The sequence below is a fragment of the Alexandromys fortis genome, unplaced genomic scaffold, assembly GCF_014885135.2.
Source record: "Alexandromys fortis isolate MF-2015 unplaced genomic scaffold, M_Fortis_MF-2015_v1.1 scaffold_19, whole genome shotgun sequence".
NCBI classification, from domain to species: Eukaryota; Metazoa; Chordata; class Mammalia; order Rodentia; family Cricetidae; genus Alexandromys; species Alexandromys fortis.
The window spans coordinates 2412303-2439217 of record NW_026067890.1 but is presented as its reverse complement, the minus strand read 5'-3'; the positions used below and the strand labels follow the sequence as shown (position 1 = coordinate 2439217).

Here is a 26915-nt window from a genome sequence, read left to right as displayed (position 1 = left end):
GATTACTTTCTTGCCAGAATCATGCATTGCTGGGAAAAGTCACCCAATATACCAATGCATCGGGGAAATTGTGCCCGGTAAACAATTAACACACTCTAGTGCTGTGGGAAGAATCTCCAAGCTGTGATGTGAGGGAAAGAGCTCTTCACGCGAGGAATCTGCAACGGGGACAGCAGAGGGAGCTATTCCTTATCATCTTGCAGATAAGGTTGAGGAGATGTGCGTCTCTGGTGACAATATTCCTTATCCCCTTGATAAATGACGAGTGCCCTCCGTGAGACACACAGCTCTGAGGGGTTGACCTCTGAAGTACTCGCAGAGCTCCCGTGACACAAGTCTGTGGTCTGAGGCAATAGGGTCTCATTTTGTGGTTCTGGCTGGTCTGGAACTCGCTGTGTAAAGCAGCTCTATCTCCACCAGCCTCCTGGGTGCCAGATTTGGATGTACTACCAAAACCAGTCAAAGACACTTTACTCGGTCAGATGTACTTTCATTCTATTCTAAAAGGTACATTCCAAAAATCTTTGGCACAGTTAGTTGTTCTCCAACTGCTAATCCAGCCAGTCGAGAATAAGATCACCACAACAACAATAAATTTGAACCAAACTTTATTGAGTACTGGCCAGGATGATGGACACTGGCCAGGTCCCTACCCAAGATTCTCAGAGAAATGTGATTCCACTAGTTAGGTGCTTATAAAGGCAAAACTCACAAAGCTACATAGTTCCCACCTTTATACAATGAGAGACAACATACATCTGACATACTTCCTGCCTATGCACCTCCTGCCTACAGTATGCACCCTTAAACACAGAGCCACCTCTTCAGCCCCTTTGGACATATTTTAAAGGTCCTTGCTATACTCTCTATTTTCTTCTATGTGATCTCACTGACCATTTTTGTAAATGAAGAAACGCACACTCCATTCAATTACCCAGACAACAGATAGCTGTTTCTATGAATAGCTTAGAATCCATTTAGGTTTTTTTTGTCTGCTGATTTTAGATCAATTTAGAATGTGTTTTTGAACAGTTATTTCTGAAGATTTTAGTTGCCTGTCCTCATTTTATAGATGCATTGTGACATCCATCATAGCCTGCTACTTAATATCTCTGTTTATGAATTCAATCGGTTCTTTCTTTATTTTAGTTTTTCAAGACAGGGTTTCTCTGTAGCTTTGGAGCCTGTCTTCCAACTAGCTATTGTAGTCCAGGCTGGCCTTGAACTCACAGAGATCCGCCTACCTCTGCCTCCCGAGTGCAGGGATTAAAGGCGTGTACCACCACCACTGACTTAATTTCTTTAATTTTTGTGAGTTTAAGGAGGTTTGGTTTTATATTTTGCTGCTCTGTGAATTATCTATTTCCTCAGGAACCATTGTTTCATTTTCTCTTGGTTTCCTTCTTTGTATTATAAGCATCCTGTAACTCTGGAGGGATTAAGGAGCCGGTTGCAATTTAAGAATGAGGCCATGGAAAGTCTAACAGGTCATATTGTGAAAGAACAAAGTTTATCATTAAACCAGTTTTACCTTGAGCAGATAACTGTTTAAAAAAAAAAAAAAAAAAAAAAACAGCCCAGCTCCTAGCTCCCAAATACCAAAAAGTCAATCAATAGTTTTCTCACAAGAACAGTAGGGGAAGCATTCCTGAAAGCACACGATAGGCAGAGAAATTTTAGGTGCAGCCACTAGGACAGACTGAAAGATGCAAACAAAAGGTGTGTGGGTGAGCCCTTAACAGAACCCCGAGCTGCGGTCAAGTCCTGGACACAACCAGGCACATAGAAGATGTTCTCATTGGCAGTGCAAGCCTAGAGCCTCTCACATACTGTACAAACACTCTACCACTAATTTCTTCCCAAGCCTGAAGCATCTTTTGAAAAGGAAGAATGCAGTCCACTGTCAGTCATGGTAGTGACAACTACAATGATATAACAAGCACATCTGTTGGTTATGGTGACAGCTGCAGCGATATAGCACATCTGTCGGTCATGGTAGCGACAGCTGCAATGCTATAGCACATCTGTCGGTCATGGTAGCGACAGCTGCAATGATACAGCACATCTGTCGGTCATGGTAGTGACAGCTGCAGTGATATATAGCACATCTGGCAAGCTGCTGACAAAATCTGAGGAGGTCTGAGGTTAAGTCTAGCCAACCGCTGGACTAGACTTCAGCCTGTCTAAACTTAGCTGGTAAATCGCGTATACAGACCTCTCGGGACTCTAGAAGGGGCAGGGGACCTCCTGACAGAGGACTTGCTCTAAAGGAGCCAGCGCAGCAAGCTGATTCAGTACCAGAATGGGAGGCCAGGAGCAGTTCTAAACCAAACAGCTATTTGTTGATCATATTTATTTTCAAAAACATTCCGTGCTGGTTAGTTCTTGGTCAACTTGACACAAACTGGGATCATCTGGGAAGAGGGAACCTCAACTGAGAACTGCCTCCACCAGACTGTCCTGAGCACATATCTGCAGGGCATTTTCTTGGTTAATAACTGATATGGGAGGACCCAGATCCTTGTGGGCAGTGGTGGCACACACCTTTAATCCCAGCACACAGGAGGCAGGGCAGGCATATCTCTGTGAGTTCGAGGCCAGCCTGGTCTACAAGAGTTAGTTCCAGGACAGGCTCCAAAGCTACAGAGAAACCCTGTCTCGAAAAATCAAAAAGAAAAAGAAAAAGGAAAGAAAGAAAGAAAAAAGAAAGACCACATATACCACATAATACAATCATAGAAATGACAACCCATCCTCTCCGCCCTACTACTGATGGCAAACGGGTCACAGGTGCCATCTACATTCTAAGTAAAGAGAAAAGGGGCTTGCGTAGCTTTGAACATTAGAGGTCAGGGTTAATGGGGGAAGGGGGGTATCTGGGGGGTTTCTGTGCCTCAAGCTGGTTCTTCAAAAATTCAAAGCATGGATTTAGTCCTGCTTCAGGACTTCCTCCGTGGGGAGGAAACTTGTGAGCCCGAAACCACAAGGACCCTAGGGCGATTGAGGAGACAAACTGAGGCCGACGGGCGCTAAAAACAAGCTTTCAAGTCTTTGTACTTATTCTATTCTTTCTTTGGGCACAGGACCAGCCTTGTCACGAAAACCCGAATTTGAAGTCAACAAGTGTAAACGGCCACATGGTGGCAGCAGAGACCAGAAAACTCCAGGCATTTCCAGCACCTTCCTCTAAGTGAGAACAACTTTGTTTCCTTTTATGGCGACTCTGCGTTTCCTCTGTCTGATCCTTGAATGGGGAAGGAGGTGTTTCTCCTCCTCCACTCTCAAAGCACTGTTCCTGGTATGTTACCTACAAAGAACAAAAGCTGTATCCTTCACAACTCCTAGAGCGACAGTAGAGATCCTGGAAAGGAGCAATGAGACCCCCTGAAACAGGGACTCAAGACTTCAGTGCTACGGTACTAACAGCCCCAGGCGTCTAAGTCTCGCCTGTATCACAGTCGGTGTGGTGGAAAGCCAGATTCGATCAGAGGTGGTCCTGAATTAGTGTTCTTATACAGGAAGCTTCAGAAACTTGCCGCCTTCCACCATGTGAAGATTCAGTGAGAAAGGCTTCGTCTAAATACCCTCACTAGACATCGAATCTCCAGGAACCTTGATCGTGGACTTGCCAGGCCTCGGAACTATAAGGTACACGGCATTTTGTTATAATGGCATGAACAGAAACAAGGAAAACTGTAGTGATATATTTTTATGAAAGTATCTCTTGCATTTTAAAAATAAAAAGGTATTTTCCAGATTTTGCCACCAAAGTTAATAAGATGCCTTGAGACCATTCAAGACTGCAGACTTTAACCTGCTGTCCTACTATTTAAGTTTAACCTGCCTTTGAGAGAACAAAATACCCACCTTGGATTGTGCATGCAATCAACTTTTACAGTCTAGGTCTAGATAGCTTTAATCTATGTTTAAATGTTTTATTTTTATGTTACATGCATGAATAATTTTGTGTGTGTGTGCGCGTGTGTGTGCGTGCAGCATGTGTTTGGTGCCCATGTAGACCCACAGAGAGTGCCAGTTCCCATGGAACTGGAACTACAGATAGTTGCTGCTGTCATGTGGGTGCTGGGAATTGAATCCAGGCCCTCTTCACACGCAAAAAAAGCACTTTCAACTTCCTAATTATCTCTCTAGCCCTTCATAGCTTTAGTCTTAAGTCACATACTCTTTCATGTCCCTGATCCAAAATTATGGATGTATGTATGGATATTTGCTGTGGTAATCATTTGCCAAAAACAGCAAATAAGTTGAAAGCAACCTTAAAAGAAATATCCACCATAAATTTTGCAAACAACATGGATGAAGCTTGACAGTGTGTGTTTGCAGTCCTGAGAGCTTCTGGGTTGGTTCTGTCAGTAAGGTGACCTCTTCCCTCGCGAAACTCTGTCAAAGACATCTGTAAGGAAGCCTCAGGCCTTTCTCGTGTTATGTGCTCTGTGTTGTTCAGTAAATGCAGAACAAAGCCCTTCAGGAGTGACCAACAACAGGCTAAAGAGCTGTACATACAAACGGCAGACAGATTGAAGCTATGGGGAGAGAAGAGAGGAATTTAAAGTTGAGCTTGCTCTAGGTCCTCGAAGGGAAAAATGACTTGTTTTCATTCCTGAATGTGACCACGTGGTGCCCCGAGGTTATCTTTACTGCATTAGCAGGTGAAGGAAATGAAGGGAGGGAGGAGCATGTGAAGGAGCCTGCCACCCAGGTTCTATAAATGAGACATCTGAGGTGACCAGATTATTCGGATCATTTCAGACACAGAACCCCGGAGCTTGACAACTGGTCAGATTAGAGTTAGCAAGGAAGAGAGAAACAACATTTGATGAAATGTCCCCTCAGCTTCCTGTGAGACCAGTTCCCAAAACCTTCTCATTTCATCAGGTTGATTATATCTGTAATAATTAAATTAAAATTGTAAAATTAAGGCTGAAAAATTTGGAGTTTTGTTTATTTATTTAATTATTTGTTTTCATGCCATTTTAAACCCAGGCCAGCCTCGAACTGACTGTGCAGCTCAGGGGCCTCCCACTTCCACCTTCCATATACTGGGGTTATATAGGCATGTGCCCCACACACGGCTCATGCAGTACCGGGAGGGTAAACTCAGGACCTTTTACCTGCCAGGAAAACATTCTATTAACTGATTGCCAGTACCAGCCCCCAAATATCTTGTTTATCAGATTATGGCAAACTCAGGATTTCTCTATAGTAATTGTAATGTATTAAATGCTTTGGCTCGTGTTCAGGTTAACTTAACTGAGTAAGTTAAGATTCTTTTCTTCTTCTCCAATAGTAGTCACAATTTCCTTTGGAGCATGTAGCTGATTAAAAATGCGTTTGAAAGGTCGGAAAGGTGGCCCAGTGGTTAAGTGCACTGGCTGCTCTTCCAGAGGAGAACACCTGGGTTCAATAGCACCCACGTGGCAGCTTACAACCGTCTGTAACTGTAGCTTCATGAATTACAATGCCCTCTTCTGGTGTGCAGACATGCATGCAGATTAAAGCACCCATATACTTACATAGATGAAACTTTTTTTTGTTAAATATTTGTTTATTTATTATGTATACAATATTCTGTCTGTGTGTATGCCCACAGGCCAGAGGAGGGCACCAGACCCCATTACAGATGGTTGTGAGCCACCATGTGGTTGCTGGGAATTGAACTCAGGACCTCTGGAAGAGCAGGCAATGCTCTTAACCTCTGAGCCATCTCTCCAGCCCCATGAAACTTTTTTTTTAATATTTATTATGTATACAATATTCTGTCTGTGTGTATGTCTGCGGGCCAGAAGAGGGCACCAGACCTCATTACAGATGGTTGTGAGCCACCATGTGGTTGCCGGGAATTGAACTCAGGACCTTTGGAAGAGCAGGCAATGCTCCTAACCACTGAGCCATCTCTCCAGCCCATTGATGAATCTTTTTAAAAATGCACTAAAACCATTGTGCAAATATGGAACTATATTCACTGCGGACTCTAGATGGCTATTGAATATAATGCCCATTTGATGAGATTATTGCAAGGCTGTCGTTCATCACTGTGGGAGAACTACAGAAGTAAAAATGATTCCTGCTGTAGATGACCTTCCAGCCAAGGTTCAAGGCCAATAACAACAGAAAATAATTAGAAAGTAAATTCACTATAAAATAGAGTGCAATGCAAAAAAAAAAAAAAACAAATAAACAAAAAGAACAGCATGGAAGAGAGTAGGGAATAAAGTCTTCATGAGAAAAAGTGTCTTGAAGTAGATGTTGAACATGGGTGGCTGTGTTGTCTTCGAATCCTCCTTCCCAAACAGGTTTTCACCAAATCTACACTTCAGTGATTCCAACCCTTTTCTTGGTAACCATTTTGCTTCCAGAGACTTCTCTCTTCAAATCCCCCTTCTGCTGCTGAACTGGAGACTGGTCATTTTCTAGGCTGCTCCACAGAGGTCTGGTTGATACCTTGGATTAAATTTTCTTCAGAAATTTCTAGTCCCCAAATAGGCACTGGTTTCTGTTTTTGGTCCAAATTCCAAGGGGCACATGGCACCTCTCCCCAAATTCTATTGTCATACTGCCTTGACAGCCCTAAGGAAACCTATGTGTCCTGAAGCTCAGCCTGCAACCATCTGAAAACAACACAGTCCTCTCCTGCTCACAGGCTTAGCAGTCTCTTCTATTAGGTCTCCTAGAGAAAGCACACCTTTAACTGCAGGGACACACGCACACACATACACAACTCCTCCCAAAGCAAACTATGCTCCCCCGTGACTTGATTTTGACAAAACCCGTGACTCTCTGAGCTTCCCCAAACACTGGCAAGCAGGGAGGAGGCCTAGACGGTATCTCTCTTCAGGATATAGAAAACTAAATTCTTCTGGACTTTATACAGAATTATGGGACAATAAGAAAGAAAGAAAAAAAAAACCTCACTAGCCATCCTATGATACCTGGAATCCTGTTATACTGAACTTACCTACGAGATCAACCAGCTCTGTCCCCTGACCTCTATGGGGGTGGGAGAGGGGCACCGTAGAAAAGTTCATCTTCAGCATCAGAAAGAGAACTCTAGGAGAAAGGTCTCTTTACACAGAAAGTACTGGAATTATTTAAGGGTAAGTTTGCTGAACATGGATTTGGGGAGAAAGGTTTGAACAGATTATATTTTAAAAACGGACAGTACAGATCTTTCAAACCAAACAGGATATCATCTGGGGACAGTAAGGGTATCCAGGTCACTCAGTTCCCACCCCCCAAACTGGTTCTAGCTTTACCCGGCTAACCCTGTACCACGAGGTTACCTCATTTTACTCTTGTTAGCGTTATTTGGACCACTCTGGGATTCCAGAATAAGGGGAAGCCACAGACAATCTCGTTTGTTTTGTTTTTGTTTCTGTTTGTTGAGACAGGGTCTCACTGCAGCTCTGGCTGTCCTGAAACTCACTTTGTAGTTAAAGTTGGCTTCAAACTCACAGAGATCCCCTTTCTCTGCCTCCCAGGTGCTGGGATTAAAGGCATGGGCCACCAGGGCCAGTTTCATTTCTGGATTTTTGACATTGTTTGACAAAATCAATTAAGATCAGCGTAGCCTTGCCTGTGAAGAACTTGTGCGGATTTGCTGTTCCCTTCACAAGGTCAGCCTGTCCTCTTCATACAGATGGAGGAAGAAGAAGGTTGCTTAGGAAACTTGAGACCTATGAAAGAGAAAACTAATACCCTACCTGGCATGTCCGGCCCATGGCTACTACAATTGACTATAGATAGCTGTAACCTTTCTTTCCCTGCACTTTCTTCTGTAACTCAGTTGTGAGGCTATCAAACGCAAACTTTGAGGGTAATAACATCCTTTATATCAGTGTCAAAAGTGCAGATATGCTTGCTTCTCCTTTCTTCTCAGATCTGGAGATAGGGCACTCGGAGGGGTTTTGGTCAGGCACAGTGAAAGTCTTCCGTTTCCTTAGATAAAGTCATCACGGAAGCATGAAGAAGCGACCTAATCCTGGCACTGAGGCCCAGAACTGAGCCAAGAAAACCGCAATGGTAAAGCTCTATGTAAAGGCATCTGGCTCAACCTGGCCCACCTAGGCACAAACACGCACTCAGGAGAAGTCAGGGCTGTGGAGGCTTTGGCTACCGGAATCCGATCCACATGGGTTAGGGGTTGGCAACAAAAAGTTGATGAACTAATGGACTGCCGAGTCTAAACAGAGCCTGCCCTCCTGGAGAGATTTGGTAGACATTTCACTCTAGGAAAAGTGGCTGAGGGAGAAATGAGACAAGCAACGGGCTTATAACTGGGCTCAGCGTCAACAGTCCCATCTTCACCAAGAGTAACGCCAGGGAAGAGAGAGTGTGTGCACTCGGGTGCAACCACTGCTGGTATGGCAGCTGCCTTGGAAGACTTAAGGCAGGACTTACCCCCAAATAAACTATAGACATAGGTGAGGGAGAGAGAGACACACACACCGAGGAGGGATAGATGGATACATACATACACACACATGCATACACACACACACACAGATACACACATATGCATACATACATACATAGATATACAGACACACAGATTTAGATACATAGATAGATATGCAATATACTTTCCCTTGAGTGAGAGCTTTTAAACAAGACAGGCTGAAAGCAGGCTGACCATTCACACACACACACACCCCACTTGCTCAGGAGTGTTGGCCATAAAAGACAAAACAGGATTCCTGGGCAAGTACAAGGAGGCTTTCTGGGAAGGTAGCAGACTTGCTGCCCATGTAAACTTGTAGATCGCAGGGCTGGGTGCTGTGGAGAACGAGCAGTAGCTGCCTCCACCCAAGCTTTAAGAGCATGTTGGGTGCTGGGGATTAAATCTAGGACCTTGCACATGGTCTCTCTCTCTCTCTCTCTCTCTCTCTCTCTCTCTCTCTCTCTCTCTCTGTGTGTCTGTCTGTCTGTCTGTCTGTCTGTCTGTCTTTCTGTGTATGTGTGTGTGTGTCTAACATTAGAGCTAAAAGGAAGATTTCACAACTAAAAATAACGCCATTAACACCGTGTTCTTCCGTATGCACAGGCAGCCCCTGTCCACCTAATACAGCTGTCCGCTGGAGTCTGCCAACGGGATGGTTAAAAATAGACGGCTAGTTTCCCCAGTAAGGGTGCTGCGTGACAGATTTGTACAGAATTCTATATCTATTCATCTATATTAGTTATCTCCAACTATCCTTGTGTCTGTTCCCTTAAGATAAATTTGAACAGGTATATGTCCTTCATATTCTTCAGGTTGGCCACTTAATATCGTTTTATGCTTAGATGATTAAAAAGTTTATTTGCCCATGGGTCACTATTACATTAGAACAAGAATGAGGCAGGATTTAGCTGTTTCTGTTTTCCATTCTTATTTTCAGTATCAAAAGTAAATCTTTGTTCTCACAATGGGAGATGAGAATGAAAATGTTGCTAGAAATAGCCCCCCCATTCCTTTAAACCCATCAAAAATGGATTTTTAATGATCTACTTAAGTAACAAAGTATGGGACTGGAGAGATGGCTCAGCGGTTAAGAGTATTAACTGCTTTTCCGGAGGATCCGGGTTCAATTCCTAACACCCACATGGCAGCTCATACCTGACTGTAACTGCAGTTGTAACAGCTTGAATCTTTGGCTGGATTTTTGTGCTAGTTACTTAGAGGAGGTGGCTGGAAGCTAACTGGTAACCTAGAGATGAGAGAGAGCACAGGATCATTGTAGTTCCTGTACAACAGAGAAATGGCGTCATCAGTTTCACAGGAAGCTGAGCTCAGCAGCAGCTCCTCCCATCCGTTGCGTGGGGATTCTCGATTCCAGATGGCCCCTTGGCTCCGATAGCCAAGAATTAGCCACTGGGATCCCTTTGAGAAAAGGAGCTGGATGTAAGATCTCACAGGACATTCCGTGAATGGTATTATGGGAATCTTTTATTCCCACAGTTTTATACTTCAAACTATCTGGGGTAGGCGAACAAGATTGTACAGAGGCTCACAGCACTCAGCAGGTTGTTAAGGGCAACGGGCCACTGTTTTAGCTAGTTTTCTAGGTCATCCTGTTCCAGGTAGAAGTCATGCCTGACTAACAGGCAGTACGGTCAGTGTCTTAAGTAAATTACTAAGCAGATCAATAAATCGGTATCTAGTAATTGGTCTTTCCTACCTTATTCTGCTTCAGCAGGCAGCTAACTTGTTCCAAGTGTATTTCAGCAAATTCCTCTATTGCTTCACCCATCCTGTGTGGTCTGTAGAGCAAATGAAGAAACAGACGATATGGTTTCAGAGTGGGAGGGGGTCTTAGGAAACAAGTCATGGTGCTGTGGGTGCTTATTGCCCCAAAGGACTTAAGTTTCATTCCTGGAGCATATTTCTCAGTGAGATTTTGGTTGTATAAGCCAAAACAATGCATACAGAAATACCTAAATTCCAAGATGGCAATGTGTTCCATAGGGTTTCTTTTTTTAAATCCCATATATAACAGAGGTGATAAAAGTAGGGGGGGGGGAGTTGAAGTGAAAGAAGAGAAACAGTGTCCCCCTCCGTCTCCTACATGTACAGAGTGACGTGTACCCCAACGCGTTAAAAACAATAAATGAAAATTTTAAAGTAATAAAGCAGATTGACAGATGTTTTTTAAAAACTATTTTCTTTCCCTTGCCATGTGCAGCCTATAGCCCCAACAGTTTGAGGAAGGAGACAAAAGATGGCAAGTTCGAGACCAGTCTGAGCTAAGTAGGGGTTTTCAGACCAGCCTGGACTCAAGTCTGTGTCTCAAGAAACAAAGAACTCAAAAGGAAGGAGAGAAGGAAGAGTTTTGGTTTAAGTGGTTTGCGTTTATAGAGTAAAATGGGAAAGTCCAGGGCTAAAACCCCGAAACACAGCCACAGGGAGGACATGTCTAAGGTTCAGAATCTCTATGTGTGTGAAATATCCAACAACAAAAGCTGAGCTTCACAGTGGCAGCCACAAACTAGCTATTTTCTTCATGTGCAAAGTACCATGATCCTACCAAAAACCAAAATATCGAAATTAGGGACAGCACATTTTTTTTTTTTCTGATGGAATTCAGCAGTCGGCAGAAACTTGACAGACAAGTGCTATTGAAGGAGGTAGGGTAGGCGGGAAAAATCCTCCAGGATGGCCAGGGAGCAAGTGCCACCCCTGAAAGCTAAGGTCAGGCTGTATTCCCACCAACAAAACATTTTTGGCCGCAAGTTTGAAGATGTAACCTACATAGCGATTTCCAGCCCGCGATATAGGGTGAGACCCTGTCTCCAAAAACAAAGTAAAGCAAAAATCCTTGAAGGGAAGCGTGGGAAATGTGAAGGATTTAAAAGGCAGAGGCATAGTACTCAGAGGGACGGTGTAAAGTACACAAAGTGATAAGTTTCAGAATGTTTTAAAACATTCATTCAACTTGTAAAACGGTTAGCATGTGTCGGAAACGTAAGAAGTTGAGTTCCCTAAATATGAAAACAGGAGGCTCAGCAAGGTGACCCGGCAGGTGGCAGTCTTGCCACCAAGTGTGGAAACAGGAATTTGATACCTGGGGCACACATGGAAGAAAAGAACAGACTTGTGCAAACCGTCCTCTGACCTCCACACATAGACCGTGCCACATGACCACCCTCACATACACACGGATAAGTAAACAAATAGGTGCAATTGTAAAAAATGAAGGTGTGAGGCCACGCAGGTCGAAGGCGTAAAGGCATGCCTATTGTCACTCACACCTGAACGTTTTATAAATCGTCCGAAGATGGTTTTTGTTTGTTTGTCTTGTTTGCTTGTTTTCTTCTTGCTCTGTGGAACAACCCTCGCTGTCCTGAAACTCACAGACCAGCCTAGCCTCAAACTCACAGAGATGGCCCACCTCTGTCCCTGAATGCTGGGTTTGAAGGCGTGCACCACAACACCTGGCTGAAGATGCTGTTAAAATAGATTTTGACTCAGCTAGTGCAGCACCAGGCCTGGGATTCTGCATTTATTTTTAATGTATATTGGTATTTTGTCTGCATGGATGTCTGTGTGAGGGTGTTGGGTCCTCTGGAATGGGAGGTTACAGACAGCCGTGAAGTGCCATGGGTGCTAGGAATTGAAACCAGGTCCTCTGGAAGAGCAGAACCACTGAGCCATCTCTCCAGCCCTGAAGCTCTGCATTCTTATCAAGCTTCCAAGTAGCGCCAGTGCTGCTGGGCCCCAGATGACACTTTGAGTAACAGAGACCTGGTAACTCCCAGCTTACCAAAGCGCCCGAGAACCCAGTGAAAACTCTCTGCATTCAACTATGAACTGTGTAGATGCACTGAGGTGAGGAAGTGGGAGAAATAAAGCATTACTCATCAGTCATTAATCTGATCGTTACGTTTAGCTAATGACCATTAACGTAAGCCAGCCTGTGCTGCTTCTTACGTAGTCCCAATGTGTGCTCGCCCAGTGACATGCCATGAAAACACATGTGGGATTATCATCAAGTTCACTGGCATGTGTTTAACACGGAAATTCTGCAGCGGTAAATCTGCGGGCTTACATGAGCAGAACTGCTAAAGTCTCAGATAAAGCTCAGGCTTTGGAAGCCACGTACCTAGCTGCCAACAGGGTGTTTCTTGCTCTCTGCCCACTTGTGACCTGTCCATCAAGGAAGACCAGAGACATTTGATCAACATCCTGAGCCCTGTAGCACAAATAATAAAAACCTAGAGACAGATACTAGGGTTCAACCTGGAGATCAGAAAAGCAAAGCAGCCAAGCCACTAGAAAGCTCTTACCTCTATAAAATCTTCAGACTGAAAGAGAGCGAGTTCCTGTCTCATCACACCTCATATTCCTCGCTAGTGCTGGGATTAAAGGCGTGCACCACCACTGCCCACCATTTATGGCTAACTAGTGTAGCTGCTGGGATTAAAGGTGTGTGCCATCACTGCCTGGCCTGTACGGCTGACTAGTGTGGCTGTTTTGCTTTCTGGTCTTCAGGCAAGCTTTACTTATTAAAATACAAATGATTTATCAGCACAGAACCCTGCCAGTAAGAGCCTTGGATGCATTAAGAAATCTAGAAGAAGCTTGTTTCCCCTTGCATCCTGCTTGGGTAGCATTCACTGGCCTATCAAGTAGCAAGTCTTCTCCCCAGACTCCATTCCTGTGTTCTCACGTTTCCCCATCTTGTAAACTGAGCAACTACTTCAGTCCTAACTTGTATTCCAACTCTGCAACTAAGTTTACAGAGTAGCAAAGAACCCCTGACTTCTGAGCTCTTGGCAGGAAAGCCAGTAATGTAACCCTTTCCCAGCCTCTTCGCTCTAAACGCTATGTATTTGTATCTGCTGCCTGTAGTCTAATGGCGAACCTGAAAGCAAAGAGGACAGCATTGTCTACAAATGAAACTTAGGGCTAGAATCACCATACCAGAGGGAAGCCTTGCCTGTGTGTGACAGCCTTGGTGGAGTCTGTACTGTCTCTGATGCTATGCTGGTTTAGTCCACAAATTACCCTCTGGTCTATGTATTTCTATAATACCTTTGTGACCACGCCAGAAGTTTACAAACTCTGATTTCTAGTTCCCCTTTACTAGTGACTAGTCACTTTGTACTTTAGACTTGTAGCATGCAATAGAGAAATATTTTGTCTTTTTTGAAAGATTGTGGTGATAATCAAACCATAGATATCACAAAGTTTGGGAAATCTCTGAATTTCTGTCCAAGTATCAAATATTATCACTACGATCACAGCTTTATTTTAGCGGATGAATAAACTGCTTTAAATAGCAACGTCTCCCAAGACATTCCCAAGTCAAGAGAAATCAAATAACTGTCAGCACCCCATTATATCTTTCAAACCCCAAGAACTAGGGTAACTACTTGATATCTAATAAGGACACCAAATAAAACGTAAGGCATTTGTGGGTCTAGAGAGAGCTGGTTCAGTGACTAAGAGCATATGCGTCTTCCAGAGGTCCCAAGTTCAGTTCCCAGCTCTCAGATTAGGTGGTTCACAACTGCCTGTAACCCCACCTTCAGGGAATCGGATGTCATCTTCCAGCATCCATGGACAACTGCACTCACGTGCACACACACACCCAAACACACATACTTTCAGGTCCTGGAGTTACAAGTATACACCAGCACCTTTCTCTTGGGTTATTGCTTTAACGGTAAAGAGCAGGGCCCTTGTTGCCATGTAACGAGAGAAGGGATGCTTTGAAAAGCATCCTGAAGCTTCTCACACTGCCCGTTCCGTGGTTGAAGATGTGCTCCTCATGGGAGGGTTATGGGATAGAAGACACAGTGCCCACGCTCAACTGGGACTCAGAGCTGTCATCCAAGGCTCCGGGACTTCTGCAAATTCTACAGGAAAGAGGGACTTGCTGGAAGTCTCATAGGCCAGAAGGCCTTCCCCATGCCTCCTTGTCTTGATGAGTGGAGACATGCCAGGATTTTCTTTCTTTTCTTTTTGTTTTGTTTGTTTGTTTCTGTCCCTTAGTTAAGTATTTCATGAATTAAGTTGCCCAACAGCCCCCACCTCCCACCCCAATCTTTCTGAAATGTAGTATTATCCCCTCTACATGTAGCAGAAATGCCTTCGATTTTTGAAATAGGAGTAAGTTCTGTGCATTCTGCCCTGGTGCTGAGCTTCTGTTTCTGCATTCTGTATTTGAAGTCGTCCGTCTTGGGCTGGGTGTAGTCGTGTACATCTTCAATATCAACACTCACTCACGAGGCCAGCCTGATCTACATAGTGAATTCCAGCCCAGCTGGGGCTACATAGTAAGACTCTGTCTCCAAACAAAGAAATCATTGTGTTGATACAAAATTGGGGCTATCAGAACACCTAGTGTCCTGGTGGGTTTGAGCGTTGTCTTTTTGTACTCCAGTGTTCTATTTACTCCACCATTCCTTTTAAAGATAGAATTATGAATACAACAAAGTCTTCTGGCACTATGATTTCAATGTTCCTGTTAAGACATAACACAATGGGGTGGGGATGGAGAGATGGCTCAGTGATTAAGAGCATATGTTGTTCTTGCAGGAGACTTGGGTTTGGTTCCCAGAACCTGTAAAGTCCACAACTCCAGTGCTAGGGTCTTTGATGCCCTCTTCTGACTTCTGTAGGTGCTTGGCATACACATGCCACATATACATACATATAAGCAAAGCACTGATACATTGAAAAAATAAAAAAATAAAATATTTTAAAGACATAACACAACAGAACTATAGCATGCCTCTAATTTTCATTACTTTTTAGAGTTTATTCTACTTTTTTCTCCAAAAAAAAGTTTTCTACTTTTATTTATTCTTTGAAATTTCTTATACATGTATATAATATATCTTGATCATATTATCCCCTCACTTTTTCCTTTCATCTGCTCCTAGGAATCCCCCACCTCATTTTCCTCACTTCATGTCCTCTGCCTATAATTTTTTAATATTTAGATTTATTTATTTTATGTATGAGTGTTTTGCTTGTGTGTATGTATATATGTGCACCATGTGCATGCATGGTGGCCAAGGAGACCAGAAGAGGGCATTGGATTCCCCCAGGACTAAGGTTAGCATGGTTGTGAGCCATCGTGTGGGTGCTGGGGACTCGGCTCCTCTGTAAGAACGACAAATGCTCTTAGCCACTGCGCCATATCTCCAACACCTTTTTAAATTTTTTAACCCACTGAGTCCAGTTGGTGCTGCCCATATGTGCATGTGTGTGGGATCATCCACCGGGAATGCGGAACCTACAAGTGGCCACATTCCTGAGAGGAAGTGGTTTTCTCCCCCATAGCTGCCATTATCTCCTCAGCTGACGTGGGGCTTTGGGGGTCCCTTTCCTCTCCATGCTAGAATTTTAAACTGATTTGATCTCATTCTGGTCTTCTATAGTACCCACAGGCTGTGAGTTTAGGTGTGTAACAGCGCATCGTGTCCAGAGGACAGAATTTCACAGCCTTCTGCCTCTTGCGTCCTTTCTATCTCCTCTTCCATCCTTTTCTCTGGGTTTTCAGGTGATGGTTGATACAGAGGCTCCATCTACACTGGAGCGCTCAGACTCCTTTATTCTCAGCACCTTCAACAGTAACGCATCCCTGCTTGAACACACTGGTAAAAGAAGCTTCTCTGAACCAAGTGGGAGCAGCACAAAGCTATGGATATAAGCATAAAAATATACACATTTATATATATACACAAACATAACTTCATTGCGCTTGGAACTCTACAATCTTTCCAATAAAACACCTAAAAGAGAAAGCAAAACCTTCCTAGTACTTTTTTTCATGTAACCAATGAGCAGTAATATACCCAGACAGGGCGTGTAACCCAGGTTCATGGAATAAACTATCCCAGGCACCGATTAACCCAATTTCACATTCTGCTGATTTTCCACTCTGTTGCATTCAGCAGCTACCACCCCTTTGCTACTGTGTAAGCAAGAAAGTGACTCTCACCGTCACAGTAAATTGAGACGAGGGCTTTTTTTAAACCTCCCGCAGTTAAAATAGATTGGCCTTTGTGGTCACACCACTGACCTTTCCTGAGTTTACTTGACAGGCAGTGAAAATCCCTGACAAATGCTCTGGTGAGCTAACTTATTCTGGCCATCAAATCACACAGCAGGTGTATCACTAATAGATTATACTTCATCTAATTTTATTTTCATATACTATAGTATATGGTGACCTGTATAAAACAAACACCTACTTTGGGAAGATGATCAAAATACCTTTATGCTAGCTCTGGCTTTATATTCTATTTCCCATCTACTCACAGTTTATCAACATGGCTGTTAAGATTTGAATAATTCAGAAGTCTATATTGCTTTGAAAGGAGTAAACAATCAATGATGATATGGTGAAAAGGAAAAGTACAGTCCTCTTGTAATCAATTGTAAATCTTTCAACACTCTGAAGCCACGTGATATAACCACTCACTTTTGCATTATTCATAGAACTCAATTTCATATTTATATTTCCCAGTAAGTTAACCATGAAGCTTACTGAGTTTGATGCACGCACTCTCTTGGGATGAAGAGAGGGGAGGAAGGGCCAGAGCAGACACTGCTGCTGCTGTTGGATTCATTCCCAGGAGACTGAGTGCTTGCTACATACTAGCCTGTCATGAGAAAAGATCCTTTCTCCTGTCAGACTCAATCTGAGTAAGAGACAGATGTTTATGTCAGGAAACAAATTCTGCCACTGCCGTAGCTTTGTTTGGTGACACGTTTCCGTCCTTCTGACCTTGGCAAAGGAACCGGCAAAATTAGTTATTAATTCATCTCCAAGTCATAGTTGGGAAGATTAATTTAAAACTAACCAAGATAATTAAGAAAGGTCCTGCTTTGGAACACTTCGTAAAGGCTTATGGTTAGCATCATGCTAGCCATAGCTTCACCAGGTGTTTAACAGAAGGAGACTGAACTTTATTGTTTATGGAATAGAATTTCAGGTCTTTGGTTCTGCTGAGTGTCGCAAACTTAGTGCACTTGAGTAGTGTGCAGTAGTAAGCACAGCAATGGAGGTGGTGGATCCAAAAGAAAGGATCCCTCCGAATGTGGGTGACAGCTGTGTGGCTTGGGCAGTTTGTGGGGCCACTGGCAGTAGGACCAGGATTTATCCCTAATGCATAAACTAGCATTTTGAAGCCCATTCCCTAGGGAGGGATGCCTTGCTCGGCCTCGGGGGCAGGGCCTGACTCAATGCGATTTGACAAACTTTGTTGACTCCCCATGGGAGGCCCTACCTTCTCTGTGGAGCAGACAGGAGATGGGGTGGAGGGAAGGTGGAGGGAGCAGGAAGAGGGGGAGGGAGGGGAAACTGGGAAAATAGGTAAAATAAAAAAAAGACTTTTTTTTTAAAAAAGAAAACAAAAAAATTTAAAGAGATAAATCACAGAGATCAGTTACAAGGAGGACCAGTTTTTCATCTCCCGCACACGATTTAGGGAGCTGTGTCTTAGTGTTTTTCTGGTGCTGTGATTAAAATACCCTAACAAAAACACCTTGGGGGAGGAAGGGGTTTGTTGTAGTTCACAATTACAGTCCATCACAACAGGGAAACCGAGGCTGCAGGAACTTGAGTCAGTTAGTCATGTCCACAGTCAAGAGCAGGCAGAGAAGGAAGGAATGCGTGTGGGGGCTCAGCTCATTCTCCTTTAACACAGCCCAGCACCCAAACCCAAGGAATGGTACCTCCCACTTTTAGTCTGGGTCTCCCTACATCAGTTAGCATAACACAGCCCCAACAGACCCGCCCACAGGTCAACCTATTTCAGACAATTCCTCATTGAGAATTCTTTCCAAGGTGACTATAGATTTTGTCAAGTCGACAGTTCAAAACTAACCATCCCACTCTACCATGGTACCAGGGAGCTGATTCCAGCGCAAGCTTATGAAACAGAGAAGACCTAGATGCACAGAGAGTTCACAGTGAAACCAGGATATCAAAGAAGGCTGAGGCACACGCTGGGTGGTCAACTTTATGCTCTGCTGAAGCCAAGAAAGAAGAATAAGGAAGTTATCAGCTGCAGACATCAGTAGCTCGTGCCAACTGCACAGCTAAGAAGCAGGGCTGGACAGGCATCTCCCTGTGATGCAAACCCTGTAGAAAGCTCAGCACATTCATGTTGTATGAGACTCCGCTCTGTGTGCAGACACCTTTTGGGGGGGGGGGTCATAGAAAGAGAAGAGCAATTGTTTCAAAGAGGCAGAGATAAAGAGATCATTCAAGTATGATGAGAATTAGCATCAAAATCAATAAGACCCAAATGACTTGTTTTCTGATCTGTAGTTGGGAAAAATAAAGGCAATCAGAAGTTCTTGTGTATGTATGTGGGTAAACACACATGCATGTGATACCAGCCATCACCTCAGGTCTCATTCCTTGGGAGCTTTTTCTTTTAGAAAGGCTCTCATTGTGTATACTGGCTGGCCTGGAACTCACTGTGTAGACCAGGCTGGCATTGAGCTCACAGAGATCTGCCTGCCGCCACGCCTAGCCTAGAAACTTCTATCTTCTGTTTTGAGACAGGGACTTTTAACGGAGCCTCGGGCTCATTGATTAAGCTTGGCTCCTTGGCCATCGAGTCCAAGTGGTCTCTTATTTCTGTCTCCTTATCACTGGAGACGAACAAGCAAGCACCATTGTGGTCTTCATGCATATGTAGCAAGCATTTTAGCAACTGTGCTGTCTTCCAGACCTTAAGAGATGTTTTTAAGAATAAAACACACATCTTAGGGCTGCAGAACTGGCCCAGTAGTACCAGTGTTTGCTGTACGAGTATGACGACCTGAGTTCAAATCCCCAGCACCCTCATTAGAAATTAGGTGAGGTCAGTCATATACTTAATCCCAGTGCTGTGGGTGGTAGAGACAGAGGAGTTTTGGCTGCTAACCTAGCTCCAGTTTTGGTGAGAGACCCTGTCTCAAGGGAATAAGTTAGATAGTGATAGACTATACACCTTGTGTACACACATCCAAACACATACATCACGAAAATATACTGTTATGGTAGCTTGAATAAGAATGGCCTCCATAGACTCATGTATTTGAATGCTTGGTCATCAGGAAGTGGCACTATCTGAGAGAGATTGGGTAGTCCTGTGAGAATGGTGTGACCTTATTGGAGGAACTAGTTACAAACTAGGGGGCTTTGAGGGTTTCAGTAACCCAAGTTAGGCTCAGTGGCTCTCTCTTCGTGCAGCACCGTGCCTGCCTGCACTCTGTCATGCTCCCTGTCATGATGACAATAGACTAAACCTCTGAAACTGTAAGCCAGCCCCAAATAAATGTTTTTCTGTATAAGAGTTGCTATAGGCCAGGCGGTGGTGCATGCCTTTAATCCCAGCACTCAGGAGGCAGAGGCAGGCGGATCTTTGTGAGTTCGAGGCCAATCTGGTCTACGAGAGCTAGTTCCAGGAGAGGCTCCAAAGCTACAAAGAACCCTGTCTCAAAAAAAAAACCAACCAACCGAAGAAACAAACAAACAAAAAAGAGTTGTCATGTTATCCTGTCTCTTCACAGCAATAGAACACTTACCAATACACCCACCCCACCACACACACACACACACACACGCACACCCTTAGAATAAGATATTCACTTATACCTAAGCATTATAAATATTTGTATAGTTTTGCCATCCAGACAATACCTGCCTCAAAGGCCTCTTGCATAAATGGATACAGCTAGACAGACAGTTTTCACAGAACATAGCACTCAGCAAAGGAGCTAGAAGAACATCAAATCCACCCATGGGAGGAGGAGAGCAAGGCAGATGGACTTCCTTAAGGGGACATTCTGAGACGTCTGTCACGGAAAACCAAAATGTCTCTAGAAGCAAGAAAGCAAACTCACTCTTGACACAGCTATATATAAAGTCAAAGCTTCCTGTCTCAATTTATGAAGTCTTTATTGATAACAGGTCATGGGGATGCCGTCAGCACCCTCAAATGAAGGGTTTACTGAACTAGAATCACCAGGAATGCTGTTGAAGTCACACTTGTCCCCTTGTTCACTATGTGGCCTTAAGCAAGGGTCTTCATTTCCTCATCTTTCTTTCAGTCAAGGGTGCCAAAACTGTGTGTTTGAGGAGGGTTAGTTCATTCATATAATGGACTTAGAAGAGTACCCGGTACCTCTTTTGCTTTGTTTCAGGCCTTGTATTATTTTTTCAAACGTTTCACGTATTTTGCTTTTGCAGACCTTGGAAGTCATTAATAGTTCAGAAATGAGGGCTCAAAGAGCTGTTGTGACTTGTGTTTGAGGAAGCGGCTTTTTCCTGATGTAGCTTTGCAGAGGAAACTTCCCCAAACATCATCCCAGCTCCTCTTTGCTCTTTAATCCACTTCTTCCTGGAAGGCAGAGTGACTCTGGTTGGTGTGTTTTTGAAGGATAACAGAGCCGGCTCAACTCTGGGAATCAGCATGCAGCAAGCATGACTCCACCGGTTGGGCTGTGCCTGGGCAGTAAACTGGACAAGTTAGGGGTTAGTTTCAAAAAAGCTCTTTTGATGAACAAATCTGAAGCTGCCTTCAGATCACCCATAGGATATGGGTGAATTCATGCCTGTTTGATTTCAATGTCAAACACTGACCCAAAACTAAATAATGTTTCTTCTTTTTTCTTTCTTATTTCACATCTGATCCTGAAAATGAAATGTTCTCTCAATTTTACAGAGACATTTACAATTCAGGGACATTAAAAACCAACCCAAGGTTTGTTTGTCTCCAAAGTTCATTATTTTTTTTCAATTGTGTGCTCTCCGTTTTCAAAGTCATCTGTGTGGTTTTCGTCATCTCTTAGTTTAATATCCAGGTCCTTCTGTTTCTCAGACATCAAACCTACTTCCTTTTCCTATATTCCCCATTTCTCTTTACTGGCTGCAACTGGGTATTACAAAACGCTGAGGGAAAAAAAAGTAACAAAATTCAAAAAGTTTTATTTTTAAAAAAGATGACATTATATACTAATTAAAAATATTGATGATTATATAAAGTGAATAAGGCAGGCCATGCATTTTCAGATATAGATAATCACAGGACTAGAACCTAATCATACCTAATGCCTTCTGTCTTAGTTAGGGTTACTGTTGCTGTGATGAAACACCATGACAAAAGCAATTTGGGGAAGGAAGAGTTTATTTGACTTATATCTTTTTAGCACTGTTCATCATCAAAGGAAGTCAGGACAGGAACTCAAACAGGACAGGAGCCTGGAGGCAGTAGCTGATGCAGGCGTCATGGAGGAGTGCTACTTACTGGCTTGCTTCCCATAGCTTGCTCAGCCTGCTTTCTTCTAGAACCCAGGACCACCTGCCAAAAGGATGGCACCGCCCACAATAGGTCGGGCCTTCCCACATTACCCTCCCAATTACAAAATTGCTTTATAGGCCTGCCTATAACCCGATCTTCATGAAGCATTTTCTCAACTGAAACTCCCTCCTCTCAGGTGACTTTAGAGCCTGTGTCAAGTCGGCTTAACACTAGCCAGCACAGTCCCCTACAACTGTTTCTTCTCAGGAAACACAGACACATATGCACAAACCTAGACAGAACCTCTTCTGACCACTGACTCTCTCTCCCTCTGGAAACATCGCTGTTTGAGAAAATACCAGTAACCTTAAAAGTAGCTGAGGTTATCTGTTGGAAGGTCCTCAAGGACTTTCTCCTGACAGCTATAACATGAGACTGTTGTGTATATATGTAGATCCTGCACGCACAGGACACTCCAAATGTGACAATGGTCACCGGCATGCATGCAGCCTTATGATTCTGTAGACTACAGTCATTGACGTCTCAAGAACTTCACAGAGAACACATTCCTGTGGAGTTCTCTCCTTAAAAAAAAAAAATCATGTGACTTGTAAAAGTACCCTTTGAGGCATACCCTACCAAATCAGCTGTCTGTCATTAATCACTCACTTTATTTCACATTATGAAGCCTCCAAAACTTGAGTTCCCAAATCTTGAAAAAAATCTAGCATTTTCATTGGAAGAACTAATTTCTTTAAAAAATTATGTCCTCGATCTACTTTACTTCTTTCATTTATTTGCAATTTGGGCACTACTGTGAGAGTTTTGCTGGAGGCAAGGCAATGGGAAAGGCTAGTTTTGGAGTCCTGGAGAAGACGGGTCGACGGTCGGGGGAGGGCAAAACAAGCTGGCCATAGGACAGTTTGGTGAATTTGTACCAGATGAAAAGTCAGAGAATGTGGGTCCATTCTTTATTTCAGATAGGGAAGTCGGGGATCCGAAAACTTAGGTTGATGTTGATCATATATATATATATATATATATATATATATATATATATAGCCAACATGCGGCAACATGGTAGCTGGGTCACGTGCTCTCACCAGTCAACCCTCCCCATAAAAAGAGCCACTGTGCTGCTCAGCCTATTGGACTGGGGATTTTATAGTTTTTATAGTCAAGCAAGAGTTTGTAGTCTGTTCACAGAGGCGCACTCTGGCCTCCACTCTTCCTAAGACCCCCAGGAGGGAAGAGACCTAAAGGAGCATCATAAATCCGCACACGGGAGAGGAACAGAGCAGACAGATTTCCTGCAGGGGAAATCCTGAGATGCCTCCTAGAAAAAACGAATGCCCTTACAAGCTAAAAAGCAAACTCCCTCTTTCAACTTGTCAGGTCTTTAAGCAATGGAAATAATGTCATCAACTTGTCAGGTCTTTATAGATACCAAGCCACGGAAATAATGTCAGTACCCTCAGATAAAAGGTTTGCTGAACAGAAATCCCCAAGAATGCACTGCAAATCACATTCGCTCCACTGTACATTAAGTGACCTTAACCAAGATTCTTAACCTTTGGAGCCTCGGTTTCCTTACCTTTAAATCAATGGTAGCAAAAAGGCGTGTTTGTGTGATTAAACCCTGACCAAAAGCAAGTTGGGGGAAGAAAGCATTTATCTGGTTTACACTTCCTGATCACAGAGTCCTTTATTGGGGGAACTCAAAATAAGAGCTGAAAAAGAGGCCATGGAGAAATGCAGTTTACTGGCTGGCTCCTCGTGGTTTGCTCAGCCTGTTATAGAACCCAGGACCATTTGCCCAGGGGTGGCACCGCCCATTTACCTGCAGCAGCAATCGTAGAGCAAGGAAATGCCTCCACAGACAGGCCCACAGGCCAATCTGATGGAGGCAGCTCCTCAGTTGAGCCTCCCTCTTCCCACTGACTAGTCTGTGGCAAATTAACATTAAACCCAACCATCCCAGTGAACCTCACGCATTAGCAGAACTTAGAAGAGTATCAGCTATCCCTTCAGTATTGCAGTTGATAATTATTAGTTACAGGACATACATTATTTTCCGAAACATTTCACATATTTTATTTTTGCGGGATGTGCGTGGTGGGGAAGCGGAGGGTTGCCAATGACATTTTAGGAATTAGGCTTGCAAAGAAGTTAATGACTTGTACAATATCTTAAGAAATTGTTTTTTCCTAACTTGCAGTTTCTTGACAAAGAGAACTTCCCTAAACATTGTCCCCGCTTATCTTTGCTCTTTAACTCACTTTTCCTGGAAAGGAACAGTGAGGATGCAACATGGGCTTTGAAGACCATACAAGGACCCTCGTCCCCAAGACCCTGACCCCCTCAAATCCCCGCCCCCGCCGCGCCCACCTCTCGCGAGACCAGCGGTCTTCGCTAGCGGGAGTGAAGACTCCCGGAAGTGGGGGGGGAGGCAGGACCACGCCCCCCTGAGCTCGTCCGCCTGCCGAGCAGAGTCGGAGCGTCCTCCGGCCGCGCTGGGCGGAGTCTCGGCTGTCCCCGGCCTGTCACTGTCACCTGGCTGGGGTCCCGGCGTCCCTCCCCGTGCCCTTCAAGGCTCCCTGCCCTCCCGGGGCTGCCGCTCGGCCTGGCGTTCCCGGTGTGCCCGGCTCCCGCTCCCAACGCCGCACGTCTGTCCCGCTCGTAAGTGCCTGGAATGCGTCCGGCTGTCGCGCATTCTTTCTATCTATAGCCCCTCTGTACATCGAATGCCGTCACAGCTATTCCCGGGGCAGCAACTGCTTCCTTCTTTAATTACCTCCCCATTGGTGGCTTCAGACCCGAATTTGGGAACCCTTTGCCCTTCCACCTGTTCCCTGAGCAGCCTGATCTCTTGGAGGCTGCAGTGCCATTTGGAGTTTTTTGGGCCCTTGGACTCGGGACGGAATTTTTGCTCCTGAATTCCAGGCTTTCCCAGATGGATGGCTTTTCCCTGAGAATGCTTTAGCTTTTTTTTTTTTTTTTTTTTTTTTTTTTTTTTGGTCTGTCCTGTTTTGACTGTAAGAATCGACATTTTTGCTTCAGGCTTTCTTATTCTGCTCCAAGAGAGAAGAAACTTCTCCCTTCTTGGATTTTACGGACAAGATTTCATTCTTTCTCATTGCTCTTCTAGGCTTTAAATCTATCTAGGACATGTAAGTGCCACTGTCAACCCTAGAGAGTTTTAGCTCGTATTTTCTTTTCATAATTACCTTTTGTTTTATAGGGGCAACTCATTCCACTTTGGGGTCCTTTTAATTCTTCGGAAAGACTTCAAATCCTCCGGCAGCCAAAATGGAACGCAGTAGACAGATTCGAATTTTACTCATGAATGAAATGGAAAAGCTAGAGAAGACCCTCTTCAGACTTGAGCAAGGTCAGTCACAAGTTCTTTGATCAGCTCTCTTATATCTTTTATTGCATTGACGGTCTATTAATTTTTTTTTTAAACTTAAAGTTAGGGACTGGGGGTGGTGGGTATAGCTCAGTGGTAGAATGCATGCTTAGCATAGATGAGGCTCACATTAAATCCTCTGTATGAACACACACACACACACACACACACACACACATAACTTAAATTTCCTAGATTTAGCTTGATTTGTGCCAAGATACTGTGTTCCACGTTACTGGCGACTAATGAAGGTTTATGGTGTTTAAGAATAGATATTTCTTGTTAGAACAGTGATAGCTCAGTTCACTCTGTTGCCAACTACCACCTAGTGAAGAAACCACAGAGCATGGGAAGTCACTCGGGGCAGAACCTTTGCCTAGTCTGCGAGAACTGGACTCAGTCCCAGGAGAGAAGGAAGAAACTACATATGCAATCAGAAGATTGAACGTGCTATTTGTAATAGCACTTACGGATGTAGCTTATTCAATCATATGTAATTTAGCTTTGTATATAATCTGTAGTGTTGCTTTATAGAGTGCACTTTTCTCCTCTGTTGAACCTAAGCATCGGTAAAACAGAGTACGGTATAGTACTGTATAGTATAAGTGTAGTACAGTAGCCATTCCTTGCATTATCAGAAGCCTCTCAAGCAAGTAGAAGATAAGGCCAAATAAAAAAGTGGGAAATCTGACCGGGTGATGGTAACCGTGTTTGAGCCAGGGATATAGCTCAGTGGTAAAGTGCTTGCCTAATACAAGCAAGGTCTTCGGGTTCAGACCCCAGCATGACCAAAAGATACAAATAAAAAGCAAGATCAAAGATCCAATTACAGTTCTATAAAACAAACTGACAGATAACTTTCAGTACTGAATACATCTCACTTATAATTTATAAATATACTTGTGAGATGCAAGTAGAAAGTTTTTAATGTATCAAGACACAATCAGCCCTCCAGTGGATGTATTGAACAAATATTGACAAGCATCAATATTTGTTTTTTCTTTAGTGTTTTAAAAGTTGAATTTTTGAAAGCTGTGTTCCCTTGATGCCAAATGGCCCTCTTCTTCCAAATCTGTTTGGGGTTTTAGGTCACCGAGTCCTGGCTTCAACTTTGGCTCTCCTGAGTCTGCACTTTTCCTGGTTTTGGCTTTCCTCCTCCATCTTCAGCATCCCCATCAGTTTGGTGGCTCCCATTAGGCTCTCTTCCTTCCACATTCCAATTAATTGGCAGTGTCTGCTAAGTTTTCTTTTTTCTTCTACCATCAAAGAGTTTTGCATTCTCACGGCCTCATCTCTTGCCTCTCTGCTGAGGACTCTCATTGAAACAAAGGCCTGGAGTTTCCCTTTCTTCCTGGAAGCTTTTGAATCAAGTATAACGACAAGGGTTGAGAAGCAGCTTTGCCTTTGCTCGGCTGCTAACAAACAGATGTTGGGCACATTAACTCATATCCTTGTAAAGATAAGTTGCTGTTGCTCTCCTCTGGCATTCGGTGTTAAAACTGTAAATTAGTAATTCCTATTTAGTGATACAGCCCTAAGCAACAAGGTATTGGTCTTTCTGCTTAGCAGTCCACTCCCTGGAGTTTAGTTAGCTTTGTTCTGACTATCCAGTAGATTTGTCATAGGGTAGTTCTGTCAGTTTCCTCCCTTGTGTCCGAAGTCACCCCCTTTAGCAAACCCCAGTGATGTCTCTCTTTTCAGCTTTTCCCAGGCTAGACTTTCAAGCTTCTTAATGTCTCCTCTTTAACTGTCATCTCTC

At 43.7% G+C, this 26915-nt stretch overlaps 1 protein-coding gene across 3 annotated transcripts in view; it reads left to right on the top strand.

The window, feature by feature from the left end:
• Positions 1-3231: 3231 nt before the first annotated feature.
• Positions 3232-26915, top strand: part of Agl (amylo-alpha-1, 6-glucosidase, 4-alpha-glucanotransferase) — a 73804-nt gene continuing 50120 nt past the window's right edge. Inside the window, exons 1-3 of one of the 3 annotated variants that reach the window (XM_050137188.1) lie at positions 3232-3416; positions 3519-3648; positions 24989-25138. In XM_050137188.1, coding sequence (XP_049993145.1) covers positions 25057-25138 — 82 coding nt within the window. In that variant the 5' untranslated portion in view covers positions 3232-3416; positions 3519-3648; positions 24989-25056. Of the gene's footprint in view, positions 3649-24211; positions 24427-24988; positions 25139-26915 lie in introns of those variants that run through there. The other 2 variants (XM_050137108.1, XM_050137035.1) reach the window with 2 other exon arrangements.